The sequence below is a fragment of the Macrobrachium rosenbergii genome, chromosome 6, assembly GCF_040412425.1.
Source record: "Macrobrachium rosenbergii isolate ZJJX-2024 chromosome 6, ASM4041242v1, whole genome shotgun sequence".
Lineage (NCBI taxonomy): Eukaryota > Metazoa > Arthropoda > Malacostraca > Decapoda > Palaemonidae > Macrobrachium > Macrobrachium rosenbergii.
Window position 1 is genome coordinate 20,532,819 of NC_089746.1, and position 21,990 is coordinate 20,554,808.

General features: G+C 34.5%; 1 protein-coding gene across 2 annotated transcripts in view; it reads right to left on the reverse strand.

Moving 5' to 3' along the window:
• The window catches only part of Cmtr1 (Cap methyltransferase 1), a 63,648-nt gene that overhangs the window by 13,174 nt on the left and 28,484 nt on the right, over positions 1-21,990 (reverse strand). For both annotated transcript variants that reach the window (XR_010853287.1, XM_067105097.1), the window contains exons 11-13: positions 12,623-12,819; positions 10,255-10,386; positions 1,743-1,965 (exon numbers count right to left, since the gene is read on the reverse strand). Coding sequence is in view for 1 of the 2 variants with exons in the window: in XM_067105097.1 (XP_066961198.1) it covers positions 1,743-1,965; positions 10,255-10,386; positions 12,623-12,819 (552 nt within the window). In the remaining variant the exon portion in view is untranslated. The remainder of the gene's footprint in view (positions 1-1,742; positions 1,966-10,254; positions 10,387-12,622; positions 12,820-21,990) is intronic.

Sequence of the window (21,990 nt, forward strand, 5' to 3'; positions counted from 1 at the left end):
CATCCATGGGTACAATGAAGAAAGGTGATGGAGAAATTACTACTCGTGGATGGAATACCAAATTTAAAAGAATGTGCCACTTAGCCTACTAGTAATCCAGGCTAAGGCAAGAAGTCTATTTGAAACCCTAAAACAGTGTGCCAATGATCCAAGTTTATACGTTGAACTGTACAGAAAGTAATGGCTGGTTTCCACATTTCAAACGGCATCATAGTTTCCATAGCATGAAGATAAGCAGTAAAGCAGCAAGTGCTAATGACACTGGTTGGATCATCAAGATCATGTCTAGGTTAGGCTATGATGATCATTAGGAAAACAAAACCATTGGTCAAATCACCATGATTGTGGCAAATTTCAAACTTAGTGCCTTTCACCAATGATTAGCTCTAATGGCGTGTGATTGACCGACAAATCTCCATGGCAACTCAGCCATCCAATCAGGTTTTAACTGTGTGCTTGCCAGGAATGAAGAAATTATTTGGTCATGAGAAAATTCCAAAAATTTAAATTCTAGTTAATGTTATTTTAGGTGATAAATAACAATATGTAACTACCATATCATTTTGTGCATATATTCTGAATACATGAAGAATAGAATTAGTCCATTTTTTCCATTTCTTTCAAGTGTGTTTATTTCAGTGTTTGGCTATGCTGATCATGTCCATCACAGGAACTGGAATCAACTTGTTAAGAAACACTGACGTACACTGCAATCTTAATTACTCTACATATGTATACAGTATGATAGGAAGTGTGTTCCTATATATATACTATAAAAACATTGTAATACTTCAGTTTCTCAGCAGTGGTTACTCTAAGTAGTAGTATAATTTTGATTCTTAGCATTTTTTACACTAAATATAACATACAGTAATACATAGTATATATACTTGAGTTGTTGTCAATAACTTATTTCATGTAATTTTTTTTAATCTATTTTTGATAGTCTTCCTTTAAGAATGCTTTTGCTTTTGGACACAATGGTTCAATTTCAATCCAGGATTTTTTCATTGTTTAACAATGGGGTTTTCAGGACCTAACCCAACTGTAACTATAGGTCCATCTGGACATAAATAGTAGAATTAAAATAAGTGACTAGTTAAATTGTTTGCTCCTATTAAGAAAGTTGTTCAGTTGTCACACTGTATGCTTAAGACATATGTCAATGAGAAAACACTTTGGTTGCAACACTAAAAGGTATTATTTTTAGTGATTTAATTAATTATTAGCTGCCCTACAAAAATTTGTTGGGAATAGGGAATGTATGTGAACTTGTATATTCCTTTTGGGAATGTTATAAGAGCTGGTTGAGTTGTATGATTAAATTTATGGGCAATTTGTCATATTACAATGGTCATAATATTTTAATAGCAATGGTAGTCACATTTACCCATAAAACCTGCTTACATATGACCAGTAAAACATGTAAGGAGCTTAGCAGAATAGGTGACCCAATTAACCATTATTTCTGATCATTCAAAGCACACTCTTAAGAATCTCAAATGATCAAACATCACTGTGAATGCATTTTCTTTGGTTGAAAATATCAGAAAGAAGTCAACCTACTTTGTAAAAATTCATTGCTCTCTTTCTCTCTCTTTCAGTCCAACATAAATTATAATTATGAAATCATATAAAAATTAAAACTATGAATAACTTATGAAACAAAATCATAAAATGCACTTCATTTTTAGAAATATTTAACAAGCATTTTATAAAAAAAAATACTTATTCATACCCACCTTTCAACAATGTGGATGTTGCGAATGTCTCTACCATTTAAAATAAGACCATCGATGATATGAAAAGTTGTTAATTTGCGTTGTGCTTTGTTCTCTCCTCTGTGCTCTGTAACAAGCTCACCATAAACCAATGTGTCTGATGGCAGTTCAAGTTTTGTATCAACTCGCATCCAAGGGCTATTCGCTCGACCCTCCCATCGGAAAACATTGCATCCTCCTAAACCTGAAATAACCAACAGACAATATTTTTAATGTATCATCACTGAACATGTTGGACAATTAAAATGTCTTGCAGATGGATGACTTGACCTCAAACCAAAACACATATTGAAAAGCATACAATATGTGTAAATTAATTCTACACTTTCAATGACTTATAAATTCTCTTTATTTCATTTTTAAATCTTTTCAAATATTTACCAAGATCTCCCTTATTTTCCTTATTTAAAAAGAAAAGAGTAAACATATATATACTGAATATATATATATATATATTGTCACGAAGTGATCAAGTATCTGGTTATTACACAACTATTAAGTCCAAAAATTTACCTCACTTCACTTCATTCAGATACCTGAAACATAACAATATTACGACTGAACGCTCTAAAGGTAACAGTGATCCCTTAAAACTTGCTTATCACTTGAAAAATCAATCTAAGTTTATCAAGTTATGAGTGAGGTAACAACTGTTAAGCAATAAATATACTAAAGGGGAAAGGGCATCACTCCATCAAACAACTATAATTGTTTCCCTGGTCCTAATTCACTTCAATAAATATGAAGGAGAACAAAGCATGTCTATCACTTACCTTGTGCATACACAGACAACTCTATTTACTGGTGGTCAAAAATGAAGCACTGTGCTTTTAAAACTTTAAATACAAAAATTTATTTCTTAGTTCAAAAGTTATAATTAGAGTTCACAATCTCGAAAAAATTTACCATTGCTTGAAAACAACATAAGATTGAATTAATTCTTAAACAAGATTAATTCATAAAACTTTAATTTATCAAGAAATTAAGTTAACTAGGCAAAATTCAAATTGTTAAGATTTACTCCGAATTTGAAAAAGAAATCTCAAGAAATGAAATCAGCACAAGTATTTAATGAAATCTTAAGAAATGAAATCAATACAAGTAAAGTGTTAAATAAATCATTGTTAAATCACCAACACAAAATCTTGGGTAACACTGTGAAATTATAAACACAAGAACACATAAAATAAATGTAAAGACAAGAACATGTAAAAATGCACAAAAAGTTTATCAACAATAATTTCACTAAGGCAAAATCTGTTTAAAGATTACAGCCACCTTTTAAAAGATCATATTCAACTTTTTACCAAAATCACACTCAACTTTTTACCAAAATCATATTCAACTCTCAAATCTTTAGCATAGTAAAAAATAAGTAAATGCCACTTTACCTTATACCAATCTCTGCACACCATTACACAACTCCTTTTTCCATATAAAAAACACTTTCGTTAGGCCTGTTACAGTAATCTCTCTCTTATATCAGATTCTATCAAGGGAGCATCAAATATTATTAACAGTACACAAAACTTATATGCTTGGGAGAGTACACACTTCTCATATAAGAGGAACTGAGAGAGGGAGAGAGAGTAAACACCCTATTCCTACCAGGTCTCTATCTGTACTGAACTTTATTTTTACCAATATATTCCATGAGGTTAAACCTGGATTGCCAGCTAGATATTTAAAGAAATTGGTCACCCTGGAAGAAACAGGAATAAAGTGAGTTTCCCTCTCTACACTAGAATAAACAGTATTTCTTTCTTTACGGAATAAACAATTTATTCTCTGGCTCAGAAAGCGACATAGGCCTGCTTCTTGTCTGAATGACTGACAGCAGCTCCCCGCCTTAACACTTGTGTAAACACACACACAGGCCACTGAATTGACCATGGCTATGAACCTGTCATCCCTTTTCACTGTTAACTGATAACATAAGTGGCCTCTACAATCTCTCTCACATACCCACATCCTGTCCACCTGAACACACACAGCTGCGTTCAGTACACAAAACCTATAGAAAAACATCTTATCACACAACCAACCAACCCTTTGTAAGACTTGGCAAAATAGCATCTTCCATAAACATTTTTAATGTTATTTCAGTCCATATATGATGATCACATAAAACATATACAAGCATTGTACAGTAAGTTCCAAAACTGAGCTACAAATTTCAAAATTGATTGTACTTCTTCAGAAACTCTCATGGGGTTGCCAGTTAGTAAATTTTATTCCAATTATTATCATCCTTTTTATCTGATAATAAGTATCAGTGATTAACTGTAGAACCACAGAAGGTATTTCCCCAGTGAATGGTCAATGTTAGTTCAATAATTGTTTATGAAAAGAAAGAAAAAAAAAAGAATTCCCCCCAAAAAGGATTTCCCCCATAGAAACATCTGCAGCTCTCAATGTGTGATATTGAGTGTTCACCATTGAGTGGCAGCAGGAACCGAGTGCATAAGCATTGGCCTAATGTGATTTGTAAATTAACTTTCTACTTTTATAGCGTCATATTGAAAGGTATTATGATTTCTTTTGATAAAGCACCAAGAAGTTTAGCATCTGATTGAATGAAATATAAATAAGACACAAGTTGGTGGGAAAAAAAAAACGAAATCAAACTTATACGCGCGTTTAGCATTGGCTACATGGTTAGGCCTATTTCAATAATCAAGGAAATATATTTTCCAGCTTGTTATTTAATAAATTGAGTTGTTTGGATATCTAGATGGTTGTAAACATGATTTCCCATTAGTTAGGTTTCATTATCAAGTCAGGGAAAATGAGGAAGTCTAGGCCTAAGTTAAGTGAAGTGAGGAAGTCCCCTGGAGGAAGTCTAGGCCTTAGTCAAGTCAGGAAAGTGGGAAAGTCTAGGCCTAAGTCAAGTCAGGGGAAGTGAGGAAGTCTAGGCTCAAGCCAAGTCAGGGGAAATGACAAAGTCTAGGCCTAAGCCAAGGCAGGGAAAGTGAGGAAGTCTAGACCTAAGCCAGGGGAAGTGAGGAAGTCTAGGCATAAGTCAAGTCAGGAGAAGTGAGGAAGTCTACGTCAAAGTCAAGTCTGGGGAAGTGAGAAAGTCTAGGCCTAAGCCAAGGCAGAGGAAGTGAGGAAGTCAGATAGATGAATTTTCAGTTGTTTTCGGTCAACCTTGGTGGATCTTAGACTTGAATGATTTGAGAACATTTTTACTACTTGGAGAAGCCCTCTGTATTTGTAACGGTTCTGTATTTGTAACGGAAATCCTGTTTGTTAGCAAGTTTACGCTTTCAATAGTGGTTACTTTCTGTCAGTTATTGCAAACATAATGAAGGAGGGAACTGATTTACCTGTTTATTCAATATTACTGGCTGGCGATGGGGGTATTGGGGCAAAATCCCCCCCAACCCTAGTAGGACACGGCTGGTGATTCATAGGTTGGATAGATATGTTACGTTTCTGTCATGGGTCGAAACCGAAGCCAAAGCTGAAGTAGAGTCCGAATGGTCGGGTTCTAGAAGCTAAAATCAGAACTACAAACCACACCCAACTTCTCTGTTGAATCTAGGTGCATTCATGGTTGATTATGCTTAATGTTACAGAGATTTTCCCTTTATATTCTATTGATACTTGCATGGTTTTATGCATCTTTGCTAAAATAATTGATAATACACTATGATATTAAATATTTGTTTCCACATAGCTCGAAATATACAAAGGTAATGTCGGTAATCCTGTGTTGAACGAAAATTTCAAATTGTTTCGTTTCTATAGTTTGAAGTAATTACTATACTTTGAAATAATTACTATTACCATAATTTTTTCTTATAATTGTTAAAAATATCATAGATTTGACATTTCTGCATCATATGTTAGCTTTATTTTGCTTGATAGAGCTATCAATGTAGAAAAAAATAAGTTTTTCAGCTATGTGTTGTAGTTGCCAGTTAGTGAATTTTGAACAAACTCCTCTGAAATTTGTACCTTCACTTTTGGAACTTACTGTACAAAAACATACACACTAAAAAATCACCTCGTTATACTTCACAACATATGGAAATCTGAAAGAAAACAAATAAAAAAACACAGAAAACATATTACTTTCACATATCACAAGATATATACAGTAAACCCCCCGTATTCGCGTTCTCATGGTTCGCGGACTCACGCATTCGCGGGTTTCTCTGTGGAACATATCTAGCCATCATTCGCGGAAAATTCGCCCATTCGCTGTATTTTTCACTGAGAAATATTCACTAATTACTGTATTTTCATATATTTTTCACGAATAAATGCACTTTTTTTGATAAAACTATTAAAACACTCAGGTATAAGCATTTTTACAGGGTTTTTCTAGGTTTAAGCAATCAAAATGAGCAGTTCTAAGTGTTTTTAGATGGGTTTTAAGCATTCATGATTTGACCTATTCGCGGGGTGTGGGACACATCCCCGCGAATATGGGGGTTCACTGTATACATACATATCTATATGTATATTTGTATACAGTATGTGTATATATGTATATGTATATATATATATATATATATATATATATATATATATATATATATATATATATATATATATATATATATATATATATATATATATATATATATATATATTATATATATATAATACATACATACATACATACATATATATATATATATATATATATATATATATATATATATATATATATATATATATATATATATATATATATATATATATATATATATATATATATATATATAGGTAATCAAAAGTTCCAGGAAAAATTCAATATACTTTTTATTTAAGGAAATTCAAACATGATTTTTCTACATATCTACCATCTAACTCTACACTTTTCAAGGCGCTGTTTCCACCTCTGCAACCCTTCTTTGTAGAAATTTGGGGCCTTTCTATTAAACCATGTTGAAACTGCATGTTTAGCAGCATCCAAAGATTCAAACCGGACTCCTCTTAAGTGTTCCTTGAGTTTTGGGAACAGGAAAAAATCTGAAGGAGCAAGATCAGGACTATAAGGAGGATGTGGAAGAGTTTCCCACCTAAATTTCTGTAGGACTTCTCTTGCAACCCTTGATGAATGTGCTGGAGCGTTATCATGATGGAACAAAATTCTGCGGTGCAACTTTCCTCGACGTTTTTAGCCAATGCAGTCTTCAGTTTTGCAAAACACCTTTGTAGTAGTTCCCGGTGATTGTTTTTGTCCTTCAAGGAAATCAATCAAAATCACTCCTTTGGAGTCCCAAAACACTGTTGCCATAACCTTCTGGGCAGATCTCGCCACTTTGAACTTCACTGGTGCAGCTGAACCTCTTGGTAACCATTGCTTTGATTGAATTTTACTTTCTGGGTCATATTGATGGATCCAAGTTTCATCTCCAGTAACAATCCGGTCAAAAACTCTGATTCATTTGATTCAATCTTCGTTAAAAATGCAAGAGAAAGTTCAGCTCTTTGATGCAGTTGGTCTAACAAGCTTTGGGACCCAACGTGCTGAAAGTTTACTCAAACCAAGATTTTCATTTAAAATTGAAAATACGGTGGGGGAGAACCAGTTTTATTAGCTATCATATTGAGAGTAATCTGGGATCTTCATCCACTAGATTCTGCACCAAAGCCACAATTCTTTCATTTTTATGGTCTTCCCTCTCTTGGGTTGTCTTTGAGGTGACCATCCTTAAATCGCTTTATCAATCATAAACAACTGATTTAGATGGAGAAGAATCTCCATAAACTTGTTCTTCAATAATTTTTCCTGGTTTCCAATCAAGCTTGGTCAGGAACTTGATGTTAGCTCTCATCTCAAAATTTTTATTTTCATGGGTTCAAGAAGTTACTTTTCTGAAGCAGATGTTAACACCACACGGTAGCAAGAGGATGACTGAGGTAACAAGTCTATATGATCACTACATCACAGATAATTGTTTACAGTATTTGGGTTGTTTCATTCCTGTGTAAATACATCATTCAACAATTTTTCCTGGAACTTTTGACTTCATGTATATATATATATATATATATATATATATATATATATATATATATATATATATATATATATATATATATATATATATATATATATATATATATATATATATATATATATATATATATATATATATATACTATATATATACATATATATTTACATATATATAAATATACTGTACATATACATATATACACATACTGTATACATATATACATATAGATATGTATGTATATATATGTCATATGATAAGTATATCTTGGTTTAACCAGACCACTGAGCTGATTAACAGCTCTCCTAGGGCTGGCCCGAAGGATTAGATTTACTTTTACGTGGCTAAGAACCAATTGGTTACCTAGCAACGGGACCTACAGCTTACTGTGGAGTCCAAACCACATTATAGCGAGAAATGAATTTCTATCACCTGAAACAAATTCCTCTTGTTCTTCACTGGCCGGTCAGAGATTCGAACTCGCGACCAACAGAGTGGTAGCTGAGAAGAACTCGCTCACCCAGCGAGGAACTTATATCATATGATATATATATATATATATATATATATATATATATATATATATATATATATATATATATATATATATATATATATATATATATATATATATATATATATATATATATATATATTATATATATGTAGAATCTACTGGTCACTTTTACCAGATACATATGTAATTGTAATATACAATGCCCTCTTAACTTCTCGGAATTCTTGAAGAATTCGAGAAGTTATGAGGGCATACATATTACAATACATATATATATACATATTTATATATATACATATATATATATACACATACATACATACACATACACATACACACACACACACACACACACACACACATATATATATATATATATATATATATATATATATATATATATATATATATATATATATACATATAATTCTCATGGGAAGAAAACCCATGAAAATGTAAAGAGAACTAGTAAAATAGCAGATTCTGCCATTAAAATGAGCTGTTAAGGACCTCCTAAGACTTGTAAAATTGATTGTATCCTTGTTAATTTGTACTCTACATAAACAGCAAGAAAACTATAAATCAAAAGTAAAAAGGCTAAAACAAGGAAATTATCATCATCATTACTACTATAATAGTCTAATGATTACATATGAATTAAAAATAGAACTAGGTAAAATTCACAAAAGACAGCAATGTTAGAAGAGCTAAATTGGAACAGATGGAAAGTAACGCAGCTGGGGCAGAACAAACGCAATAAAACTCTCAGTACCATTGGCCGTGTGGTACAGTATGCAGCACCACCCCTAGGGGTAGAAAAAATGCAAAATACAAGAAATCTCGTAGATCATAAGGGGTACAGTAGGAATTTTGAAAAAATGGACTTCACCCTCAACAAATGGACTTCACCTTCAACAGAGTAAAATCTTAACTCCAAGTTTTTATTTCAGTTCTGACTGAAACATGATTAATAACAATCTGCTTCAAAATTACTAAAGGTCAATTCTCAAAATGCTTGGAATGTTTAAAAAACTATCAAGTCTTTTATTTTTCCAGTGACACCTGCAAAAGCAGTTTCTCAACTTTTATCCTACCCTTGGAAGGATAAAAAAGCTAATAAAAGAGGGGCATACATGTTAATCAAACCTCCAGTTAGGGTTTGCATATTATATTAAAATAATCTCAAATAGAGCCTCGATGGCTCAGTCAGTTACAGCAGCAGCTTCGGACTTCGTAGAGGTCTGTGGCGCAGGTTCAAACCCGCAGCCGACTGATCAGAGAGGCAGACACACTGCTATCCGTGTAGACATCCCGGTATTATATATGTAATCAACGGATAGGTTTGCTTAAAAAGCAAATGGATGTTACAGACTAAATACACACACAAAACAAAGCCACTACAACACCTTCTAAAAACATAACAAACATCTCACACGTCTCGAACTCTCGCCATACCCGCGCAATAACTTCTCGCTGCTGGGAAGAAAGGGCGTTGGGTCGGGTATGATACATGAAACATACGTACCGGGGTCTAAGCGATGTCAGGCAGGGCAGCCGATCGAGACCACAGGTCTACCCCAAAAGCCAAATCAAAAAGTCCTTCAAAAGAAGGCATCGTGCTTACCCCATACAAAAATGGGAATAAAAGCACGTTAAAAGAAGAAGAAGAAGAAGAAGATTAAAATAATCTCAAATGTAATTGCTTTGGCAAGCAAGCCAATTACCCCACCAATACTTGCATCTCAACAACCAATCCATCACTAAATGCTCAGTACTGATTCTCAGTATAAACCCCACCCCACCTTGAGGTAGCTAGAAAAACAAAAAATTAAGACTTAATTAAATATCCACATTCAGAATTATTATATAGTCAGTGTGCAATGCTACAAAGGAAAAAAATTCATCAATTCATTTTTACTTTGCCACTATGTACAAAAACAAAATGCCATACCTGTAAAACATGTCTTTCAAAACTCACCTAAATAAAATGCTCTGTCTTTTCTTCCTTCTTTGGTTGAGGCTACTAGAAGGCACCTGTAATCATAAGCACTACGAAGTTTCTCTTTAAAGTTTTCCAAATGTAGGTCTTCTGGACTCTGCATCATGTAATCTGTAAGAATAAACAAAAAATCAGCCGTGAGGTAAATAGAAGCTTGTAACCAATTAATCACTCTACAATGTGGTGATTAAATACAAACTAACTCATATGAAATGACACATAACACAAAGGAATGGAATATAAAATTTAGGCCAAATGCCAAGCACTACACCCTACAGTCATTCAGCACTGAAATGGAAACTGAGAGCAAAAATGCTTTAAGGGTGTAACAGGTGGAAAATCTAAATGTTGCACTATGAAACAATTGTTTGAAGGGGGTGGAAAGTAAGATGGAAGAAAGAGAATATGAATGGAAGTACAGTAAAAGGAATGATGGTTTAGTAACTGACCCACACAGCATTTTCCTGCTGCCTGTGCCTTCTTTCCTATATTTTCATGTTTTCCGTTTACATAATAATGCCTACACTTACAATAGCATATTCAATGCAGGTCAGCACTTTTTCTGAAGAACAGAAGCATGATCTTATGCATAAGGCCACATCACACATTCTATTAAGCAAGCTGTTGCTGTTGGTGAAATAGGATTGACTCAAAAACCAGGGTTTAGTTGAAGGATTCAACCCTGAGATTGTAAGTTTGCAAATTCTTGAAAACCTAATCATTTATATTTCTATTCTGCAAAATAACTGATCTTGGGCACAAAAGAAATTTTTAAAAAGTATTAATCCAAGTCGTAAATAACAAACCCAGTTTCATCACTAATTTTAGCTAGTGTAATTTTAAATTTCTGAGGTTGTCACACCAACCTGCCACTATTTGGCGTGCTATATGCTGCATAAACCAACATCATTGCCAACACAAGCAAACCATTTCCACCTGTTTTTCTTCACTTTTAGCCTGCCCAATTAATTTAGGAAATGCTTGTGTACACTGTTCATTCAAGATAAGATGAACCTCTCAAAACAATCAGCTGCAGTTTTTCTGAGAAGCTTGTGTGAAATAAACAACGCTATCTCTTCAACTGTTTATGACATACAGAAACAAAGAAAAATGATTCAGTTTATTTACTAACAGCGGTTCAAAGAGTCAGATGTGTAAAAGGAATAGAAACAAGGAAAATGTTCTGAGCTAGATCAACATCTCCTGAAGGGGTTTTAGGCTACCTGTAAGTGAAAGTGTTGAGAAAGATGTGTATCACCTCAATAGCTCAAAAGCAGTGAACAGTGAGACCAGCTAACTGACAATGATAACAATAAAATGAAAAGAAAAAACTCCTAATTATAAGTCATTAACTGCACCTTAAACCACTTGCAAAAATACAAGGACTTTTAAATCCATTTTCTTTTGAGATATAGCTAATTTACATAATAATGTGTCTGTAGTATGAGATAGAGGGAGAGAGAGAGAGAAAGTGCATACATACATACATATTCTTGATACCCAATAGTAAATAGCAAAATCAGCTGATGTAGAAAATGGAAATAAAAAATCAACTCTTAGTTATCACTTGTTAAAATGCACTAGACACCAGTAACAAAAATAAAATACATTTTTTTCAATAAATAAAATAGCATTTTCCTCATCAGAACTAGTTGTATTACTTACAGAAGTTTTCAATACGAAGGTCGTCAGCTGAAGAAAGAACGACTGACTATTTCACATGCATAGCATTACTAGTGAAAATGAAACTTGCACAATAAACGGGATAAATAAACTTCATTTCATATATTTCATGGCCACTTCAGTGGTAAGTAAGGTTTTCTAACCTACCAACTCTGTGATCTGGCAAAATCACTAATAAGGCACCTACTAGTCCAATGATGGAGTATCAAAGTGTCCTAAATCATTTTGATAAGATTAAAAATACCTGAGTATGGATGTCGTAAGTGAATTCTACTAAATATAAGTGTATTGTCAAACTCAAACAATAATCAATCTATGGACAACAAACATTTTCACAATAAAAGACTAGTTACCTGGGAAAAAACCTTTAAGTCAATGAACAGCATATGTAAGATATATAAGAAGTATTCATGCCCAACTGATGAACGTACCAAGAGCCTAACACTGCAAATGGTAACACAGGAGGGTACCACTAAAAAAGTAGTTGTGGTTCTTGAAACTCCTCTCTGATTTAAGACTATTACCTATTATAAAGCCAAGTAAAATAAAATAACTGCATCTGCACATCTTTCTTTTTGTACTTTAAACTAAAGTTGTTTTGTTAAGTTTCTTTATACAGTAACACATTAACTAATAACCAAAAATTTTACACATTAAACAGTACCATAATTATCTCCCTTCATGAGCTCCACAAATTTGACTTTTGCTTCAACCCTCTGGGGTGCTGTACGAGTCCTATCTGGCAGCTGCCATCGTCTAAGACACTCAAGACGGAGCTCAGCTTGTCGAGGTTCTATTAGTTGAGTGTCCTGGCAGTAAACTTGAATCTTCCGCAGACTAACCATCTGGCGAAATCCAAGCCTATAATGTGAAAATGGCAACTTATCAGTAATTTGACACAAGAACAAGCACACATAAAATACAGAAGCACCAAGGGACAAAAATGTAATGAGTTACAGAACAACAGAAAACTCTACAGGTATCTTCAAGAATCTAAACTGCATACAAAATAACAAAAACTTATAAAAACTGAAAATATCTCATGGTAAACATGGCCTACCCAGCCAATCATTGGGAATCCCATCAGTATTGATGAATGCAAATATTGTCTGTGTGAAAAAGGGAACAAAAAAACAGGAAAAATACACAGAAGTAGACTAATTATCCTTATATAGTCCTGAATACTATTCTATTAATAACAAAAAATATTAAATGAAACTGAATAATTACACTTAACAATAAAGAAGTAGAAAAAACATGAATTAAATAAAAATAAATACTGCAACCAAAAGTGTATGCCCACAAGCAAAGGAACTCAAACTCATGACCGTGGTACTGTACATAGTATTTCACAGCCTTCAGTTGAGTACACTGGTTATATGGTCACCATCTGACAAAAGAAAATTTTATGTGATACCTGAGACACCTCAACAGCAAATAAGCAAAAAATAAGTCAAAGAAACAGAAGCTGAGTGACTCAGCCAATCTCAAAACACTTATTACATTCACATACACTAAGTTATCCCAAATATAAATACAGTACACACATCCTGTGTGGCTATAAGATGTGCCATTTTAAATATGCCACAGGCCTTGCACATTGCTTATTTTCTAAAGACATAATTGAAATAACTAAGTTGATTTTGAAAACAGTAAGGGAATGGAGTGGGAGATGAGAGTATAATAAAGTACTAAGCTTTTCTATGCAACAACAAGAGTAGTAGAATATACGGTGAGAAGGGAAATGAGTAGCAAAAGACCTTACCTTAAAAGAGGAATCTTTTTTTGTTCATCTTAAGCTGTAACTTAGAAATCAGCTCTCAACCTTTTTAACATTAAAGAATATGTAAAATAAGAGGAGTTTAATGTATGCATCGCATTTACCTCTTTCAAGTCACATCAGACATCATCCCTAACTTCTCTACACCATGTTCTAATTCAGTTTTCCTTAGGTTTCACCCATCCACTTACTCTTTGAGACATGCCATACCCTGGATACATGATCATTTGATTTACTACTTAGTGTATCACCAAAATTATCTTCTTTATCAGAAATTGACAATAATGATCTACAATGATCATATATTTCTTTTAAAAACACACTCATAAGGTAATTTGTTTTTCTGGAGGGAAACTCAGCAATGATAAAATCATTTAGCCAAAACTTGTGGGAAACTTGGGTGTACCATAAGTCAGTGTCCTCCAGTCTTAGTAGCACACCAATCATTTTCCTTATCTCTATATTAGGATATTTCCTATGAACTTGGATGATTCATAAGAGAAAATGTATTACAAAAATTTCAGTGAAAACCAAACGGTTGCACTGTAATTCTTGAGGTGTTTAAGTGTAACTGAGTGATTGTATATAAGGACCTTTAGTGCAGTAAGGATGCAGGTAATGCCTGGCAAGCCAAGGGCAGTAAAAGTGTGTGATGCAGCTGCTAGGATGGAGCAAGTGCATGAACTTGGCATTTGAAGCGAGGTTGGAAACTGCAGAGAATAAATGAAGGACAAGGTGCCAATAGCATTGCTAAGCCAGTTGGAATTGCCAAATCTTTTCATGGAGCTAATAACTACATTGATGACCACATACCCTCAGCCAACTCAAAAGGATGGATGGAAGGGGAAATTTTAGATAACAGAGCCTGCGCTGAAAACCAGCTCTTCTATGTAAATTATAATTTCTATTTTTGGTATTTATTTATGCATTCATTTAATTTTTCCCCACTTATTACTCGTTTTTTAATATTTTAAAGAAACAGAGAACATTCTGTTGTATCTGAGGCCAAAATACCATCAATAATATACACTGATAGGTTATGGTCACTTGAAAAGTGAACCCATCTTTCAAATGTTAAATGCTCTTATTTACAATTATTTGTTTTATATCTGGACACTGTTAAATGCAACTTGATTGCCAGTGCAAGACAGACTGTATCCACAAGATACATGCTGTATTTGACTATCAACCCTTCTCAAGATATGTCCCATCCAACTCCAACTTGATACTCATAAAATCATAAACACTGAACACACCTATGGTCTATCCTTTGCCTATATTTGTTATGTAATGAGAATATTTAATTTATAAGCCTTTATTATCATAAGGCAAAAGTATCTGCCATGACACTGGAAATACAGTACAGTTCCAGTACTGACTGTACACAAGCACTGATTATAAGATCTGGATAAATGTACAAGCTACCATACACAATGCTTAAAGCATTAACAAACTAATACTGTACAGCTTTTAATTTCTTTAATTAATTTTATGGATTAGTGAACCACTGTTATTAATATAAGGTCAAACATTTAACGACTGTAACTCTTGGTAACAACTCACCCTTAAAATATAAAATATCCGGATATTTACTCTGAAATTTCATCACTCAAGTATCCCTGTGGTTATACAAAGACACGTGTTTCTTTCCCCAGTGTTCTAGCTGTCAATCAGCATCTACATCTCACCATGGTGCCACCAACACATAATCTGCAAAATCCAAGTTCACTGCTACATAAAAAATATGCCACACTTCTAAATAATTCACAGGTGTTCGTTTTCAGTCGTCTCCGTAATGGAAGCATTCGCATACCAACATTTTCATGCTCTTATTAGCTTAAGCTGAATATACTTTCTGCTACACAGAAAACTCTCATCTTACTTTTAACAAACTTATACAAATTCTCGTGTGTTAATACTGGCTTCATTCCACATACAAAGAGTATTCTTGCTCATCTTTTGGTCTCCACTGAAGACAATTACCAATCCACTTTACAACACAAATTCTATGATATTGTACAATTACTTTTCTCCACAGAAAGCTAACATATATACATTGTACAAAGTACAATATAACCATAAATGTATCTTTTTGTAAACTAGACCACTCACTCTGCTGGGTTCTTTATGACAAACCGCCATCTGTGCCTGAATCAATGGACTTGGCCATATTGCAAGTTTCTTTGCTTTTTTGCAATGAGATCGCTAGCCCATAACCATGCCCACCTCTCACATAGTCATAAGAACTTATGCACCCTTCGTATTTATTGGAAGTCATCTACCCAAATACTAACCAGACCTAAATGGCTTAACTTCACTGAAGAGACATGAGTGAGATGTTATAACCTGCTTGGTAATAACTTGAAGTTACCCATTCAAATACTGACCAGATCCAACATTGCCTGACTTCACTCAGCAGAGCCAACAAAAGAGCCAGAGTGAATGTATCACTCCCTCACTTAAAAATTTTGCAACACTAACCACATCTCAAGTCACCCTTTCACTGGTTCCCCCCTCTCTCAAGCCATCTTAAGCTTTAGAGCTTCCAATATCTCAGACCTCATGTAAGAACACTCCAGACAATGGAAACAAGACCACACCAAGATAGAAAACTCATAACATTCAGCCCTATCCACCAAGTCACACACAACAAATATGTACCACACTCACTCCAACTATATTATACACTTTCCTTCTATGGCTCTATAATTTCACTCCATTCATTACCCCCTTTATTAATTATTATTATTTTTTTTATTTATTTATTTTTTTGGGGTCTATCACAGTCATCCTATTCGACTGGGTGGTTTCTATAGCGTGGGGTTCCGGGTTGCATCCTACCTCCTTAGGAGTCCATCACTTTTCTCACTATGTGCACTGTTTCTAGTAGCACACTTTTCTGCATGAGTCCTGGAGCTACTTCAGCATCTAGTTTTCCCCGATTCCTTTTCAGGGATCTTGGGATCGTACCTAGTGTTCCTATGATTATGAGTACGGTTTCCACTGGCATATTCCATATCCTTCTTATTTCGATTTTCAGGTCTTGATACTTATCAATTTTCTCTCTTTCTTTCTCATCTACTCTGGTGTCCCATGGTATTGCAACATCAATGAGTGACACTTTCTTCTTGATCTTGTCAATCAACGTCACGTCTGGTCTATTGGCACGTATCATCCTTTCTGTTCTGATACCACAGTCCCAGAGGATCTTTGCCTGATCGTTTTCTATCACTCCCTCAGGTTGGTGTTCGTACCACTTACTACTGCAAGCTAGCTGATGTTTCTTGCACAGGCTCCAGTGGAGGGCTTTTGCTACTGAATCATGCCTCTTTTTGTACTGGTTCTGTGCAAGCGCCAGACACTCGCTGGCTATATGGTTTATGGTCTCGTCTTTCATATTGCACTTCCAGCATATGGATGAGATGTTATTTCCATCCATTTCCAACCATTCAGACTCTCTGTTACATCTTTGGGGTTTCCTCGTGTCTTGTTGTTTGGTAGCTCATCATTCCTGTTGTTTTCTGCGCCATTGTCTCTAAGTTCGTCTTCTTGTCCTCCGTTGCTGGGTATTATTTCTCTTTCCAGTTCCTCTCTTTCTGTTGTGGAGAGCCAACTCTTTTTCTTTATGTTCCTTACTTGGTTTGCCAGCCTCTGTTCTGTTTGAGGGGTGTTATTTCTCTCATTCCAGATGTTGACCAGTCTTCTGTATCCTCTTTCTGTCGGGTTGCTTCTTATGTAGCATCTCCATATTTCCTTACTTTCTTCTCTTGCCCATTTCTTTTTCTGGTCTGCCTCTGTGGCTCCAGTCTCTGGTTGCTGGTTACTGTTGTTGTGGTGGTCAGTTGCTGGATGACGACCCCCAAGTACCTGACCGCCATCCCTGTCGATTGGGTTGTATACCTGGCTGCCAGACAAAGCTCCTCTGTTGCCAGAGGTTCCAGTTACATTGTTGTTGTTTATTCTTTCAGTTCTTTCCATCATTTCTGAGTTTTGTTATTTAACCCATAGCTGGACCCGACCCCATCGGGAATACCTACTCATTTACAGCTGAGTAGACTGAGGAAATTATGGTAAAGATCCTTTCCCAAGGAATCAACGCCAAGGAGAGCGGTCACCCATCCAACGATTGACCAGCCCCAATGTCGCTTAACCAGTCCATCGATGGGCTAAACCACTCTGCCACAGCACCCATATTATTATTATTATTATTATTATTATTATTATTATTATTATTATTATTACAGGCAGTCCCCGGTTATCGGTGGGGGTTCCATTCTGAGGGTGTGATGATAACCGAAAATCGCCAACAGAAAATCAGCGATTATCACGCTTTTTCGACGAATTTCGGGGCTTATCGGTGCCGAAAAGCACTGATTTTCGGTTATCGGTGTATCTGTTAGGTATGTATTGGTGCCAATACCCAATTGTCAGCGCCGATAAGCAGAAATCAGCGATTTTTGGACCCGAAAGTTGCCAATTTTCCTCGCTAGACAAGCACCATAAACCGAATCGCCGTTAACCGAGGACTGCCTGTATTATTATTATTATTATTATTCAGATGAAACCTATTCATGTGGAACAAGCCCACAAGGGCCACTGACAGGAAATTCAAGTTTCCAAAGAATATGTTCTTCATTAGGAAGAAGTAAGAGGAGATAAAGCGAAACACATAAAGAAGAGATCCCATTTATTAAAAACAAAAAAAATAAATTAAGTTAATAAATAAATGAAAATGTATTAAAATGCAAGGAGAATACTGTAGTATTGGGGTAGTAATACACTGCATCTTCACTTGAACTTCTGGGAGGCTGTTCCACAGTCCAACGGTGTGAGGAATAAATTACCTCTGGAACTGAGAAGTCTGACAATGAGGCACATTTACTGCATACTGGTGCTGCTATTCAGCGAATCTGGTTGCTCTTGGTAGGTAAAGGGGATCAGGGATCAATTGTGAATGTGAAAGATCTCTGTTGACATACAAATTATGGAAAATGTGACAAACAAGAGACCATCTGTCGATGGTCCAAGTCATAACTGTTACTATTAGTAAACAGAAACCTACCACCACAAACCACTCTATCTTTTTAAAAGAGATAAATCTCTGGCAGAAGCAGACATCCACACTGGTGAACAGAGTACTGTTTGTTACAATTCAAACCATTTCACTGTAATGCTTGCCTATCCAAACTGTTCTCATACACAGATTGCTTTTGTTACCAGTGAAGTCAGCAAGTTTGTCATAATTCAAGCTGCTTCACTGCAATGCTGGCCTATCCAAACTGTTTTGATAGAGAGGCTGTTTCTGATACTGATTCAGTGAGTCGTTGTGTTGTGAGTTTTCTTGGTCACAATCCAAACTGTTCTAATACACATACTGCTCTTGTTGCCAATGAATTGCACAAGTTGAAGTGTTTGAGTTCAAATTGTTCTGTTACTGACTACTTTAGTTGCCCATGACATAAGCAAGTTGTTTATTCAACTTATTGCCAGCTTATTCGAGTCACGTGGTCAAAACATGTTCAATTTGTAATGTTTCCCTTTCAGAAAATTTCAGCCTGAAGTACAGTATATGAGAAAGATTGTTTTTCATATTCACTCTCCACCTTATGCCACCTGAATATCTAAGAAACCTAAGCACTATTTTTTTTAATGTCATATATTGATGACATCAATATATTTACCATAGTGTGTAGTTAAGCTAACAACAAAAATAAAGAACATACATGCTGTACCAGCATATAATGACGCCAAACTTAGCGCACAAATGTTACTTAATCAAAGAGGGACTTAGTGTATGTAATTGACACATCACAAACAAGAATAGGGTTGTCAAGCAAGTGAATAACATATACATATACAAGGAAAATTTATTAGATAATCAGAGTCAACACAAAGTTGAAAACAAATAACTATATCAAAACACTAACCCAAAAAAGGAGCCTGAAAGAGTAAAGCTGCCAACACTTTAGATAACACCAAGGAACACAAAATATAAACGAGAACAACGTTAACATATCCAGCAGACAAAGCAAATTACAGAATATTTGGGATGAAGAGTGTGTAGCTTCAACATGAGGTAGAAGCCTTCTTCCCCCCGGTAGTGGTCATCCACTTTGAAACAAATTTCAATACTTAGTGAGGCAACAGTTTATATTCAAAATTACTTCATTTCATTACCATATACTCATACTTACCACACCTTATCTGACAAAGTTAAGTTATTATCTTCTACTCCAGCTTTCTTTCTGACTACATTTTAAAAATTAATCCTACCTACTTCAGATTACAGGTGCTGTCCTACTTACAATGGGGTTAGATTCCAAAAACCCATCGTTTGTTGGAAAACACGTATCCTGAATTTAGCCTAGCCTACACTAGGATATTCAGCACCATCTATACATATATGGCAGCCTAGCCTAAACTATGTATACAGTATACTCTATACATATAGTGTAGTAATTATTAATATCAGCTAATTCTGGAGGTTCATGAAGACTGAATCATGATACATGAAGACTGAATGATGATAATTCAGTATAAAGAGAAATTGAATAACACAAACAAGAATTAGCCTAGCCTACACTACGGTATATAGTCTACATATACGGTAGCCTAGCCTACAGTATACTCTATACATATATGGTATAGTATTGATTAATATCAGCTAATTCTGGAGTTTCAATGCAGACTAACTTATGGTAATTCAGTACAAAAAGAAACTGAATAACACAAACAAGAATCAGACGTGTACTATAAGGGGTACTCCCAAAGATTCAGTTGCATACTTGAACAGTGTCAGGCTGTTAAAAAATTCTCTCTCTCTTTTTTCTTTTTCCTTCATATATCATGAATTTCCATCTTTTGATACCCAACGTAAGAGTAACTCTCTATTGGCTGGAAAGGGTAAAATGCTCAAGTTGACTTTGAAATTATATTAATATCATTTAAAAGATTAATACAGTAATAGGATAATAGTTTAAGGTATATTTGATGTAGGATGCTAGTTTAAGGTATACATTCGGTATCTGAACTTTCAAGATAGGCAGTTATAACGCTTTTTGAGGGACGAAGCGTTTTTAAGTTGAACTGTGATTTAAATACCTCTCGTTGTGAACTACATTTAGTTATTTTTTTGTTAATAGATGGCATTGGGGGCATGTTTTTTGTGTAAAAAATAAATTCAATATATTCCATTCGCTCTTTTCACTTGATTTCATCATAATACAAGATTTACGTATTTATCTTTTATCCGCGTGAAAACAACAGTAAAATGAGTTCTTTCATGCCCAATAGTTTTGATTAAAACTCTTTTCATCCATGTTGCCGATGCACGATAATTTACAGTCCTTAGCAGCTTGAACACTGTTTTCTCAGCTTCAGCTACAACTTGCAGCTTAAATTTAGCAGTACATTTCCTTGCCGATCTTTTCTCCACAGCGAATAAGGGTATAACGTAAAAATATATCAGTCCTATTCTACTTAATGTCACTGGTAACATAACTACGGTAATTGTTTATTATCGTACGATGGTTGAAATGCAAGCAAACCAGCTGTTGTTATCTGATTCGGTTATTCATAGCAAAACAGCTGTTTCCTGTTCAGTTGTTTATGGCTGTACACATTTATGCAACGAGCATAATGGTACTTATAATACTTTTATAATTTTCTTATACTTTCTTAACTTATTTAACTAGAATATGAGACAAAAAGATGGAGGAAAAGAAGTTAGTCTATTGTAATTTGGTCTCTCTCGCTACCTGGTTGCATGCTGCTGCCTGCGCCTGTCATGCGTGAAATTTAAAAATATTTTCAAAATATTGTTGTATCACAGAACTGAATTATCGCAAGGCGAATTACCTATATATATTCTAACCTCTTTGGAATATTAAGCCTAAGGTTTTTAAAATTTCTATGGCTTCAATTTACAATAAAAAAAACTACTCTAACTTGTTTTTTCATAAAAATGTAATTGCAGTTTAAACCACATCTGATGATTTCTCATTAGGACATCAATAAGCTTGATTCAACTAGATTGTACACTTAATATACTTAATGCAGCATAACTGAAATCTTAATGTTCATTAATATTTACAAATACTGTAGAGCTAAGGAATCATAAACTTAAAAGGAAAAATAAGCAAATGGTAAAAAATACTTGAAGTAACCAATTACATAAAGCTAAAAAAACTGTAACTGACAAAATAATAATAATAATAAAAACAAATAATGTATAAACACAACAAAATTTAGAC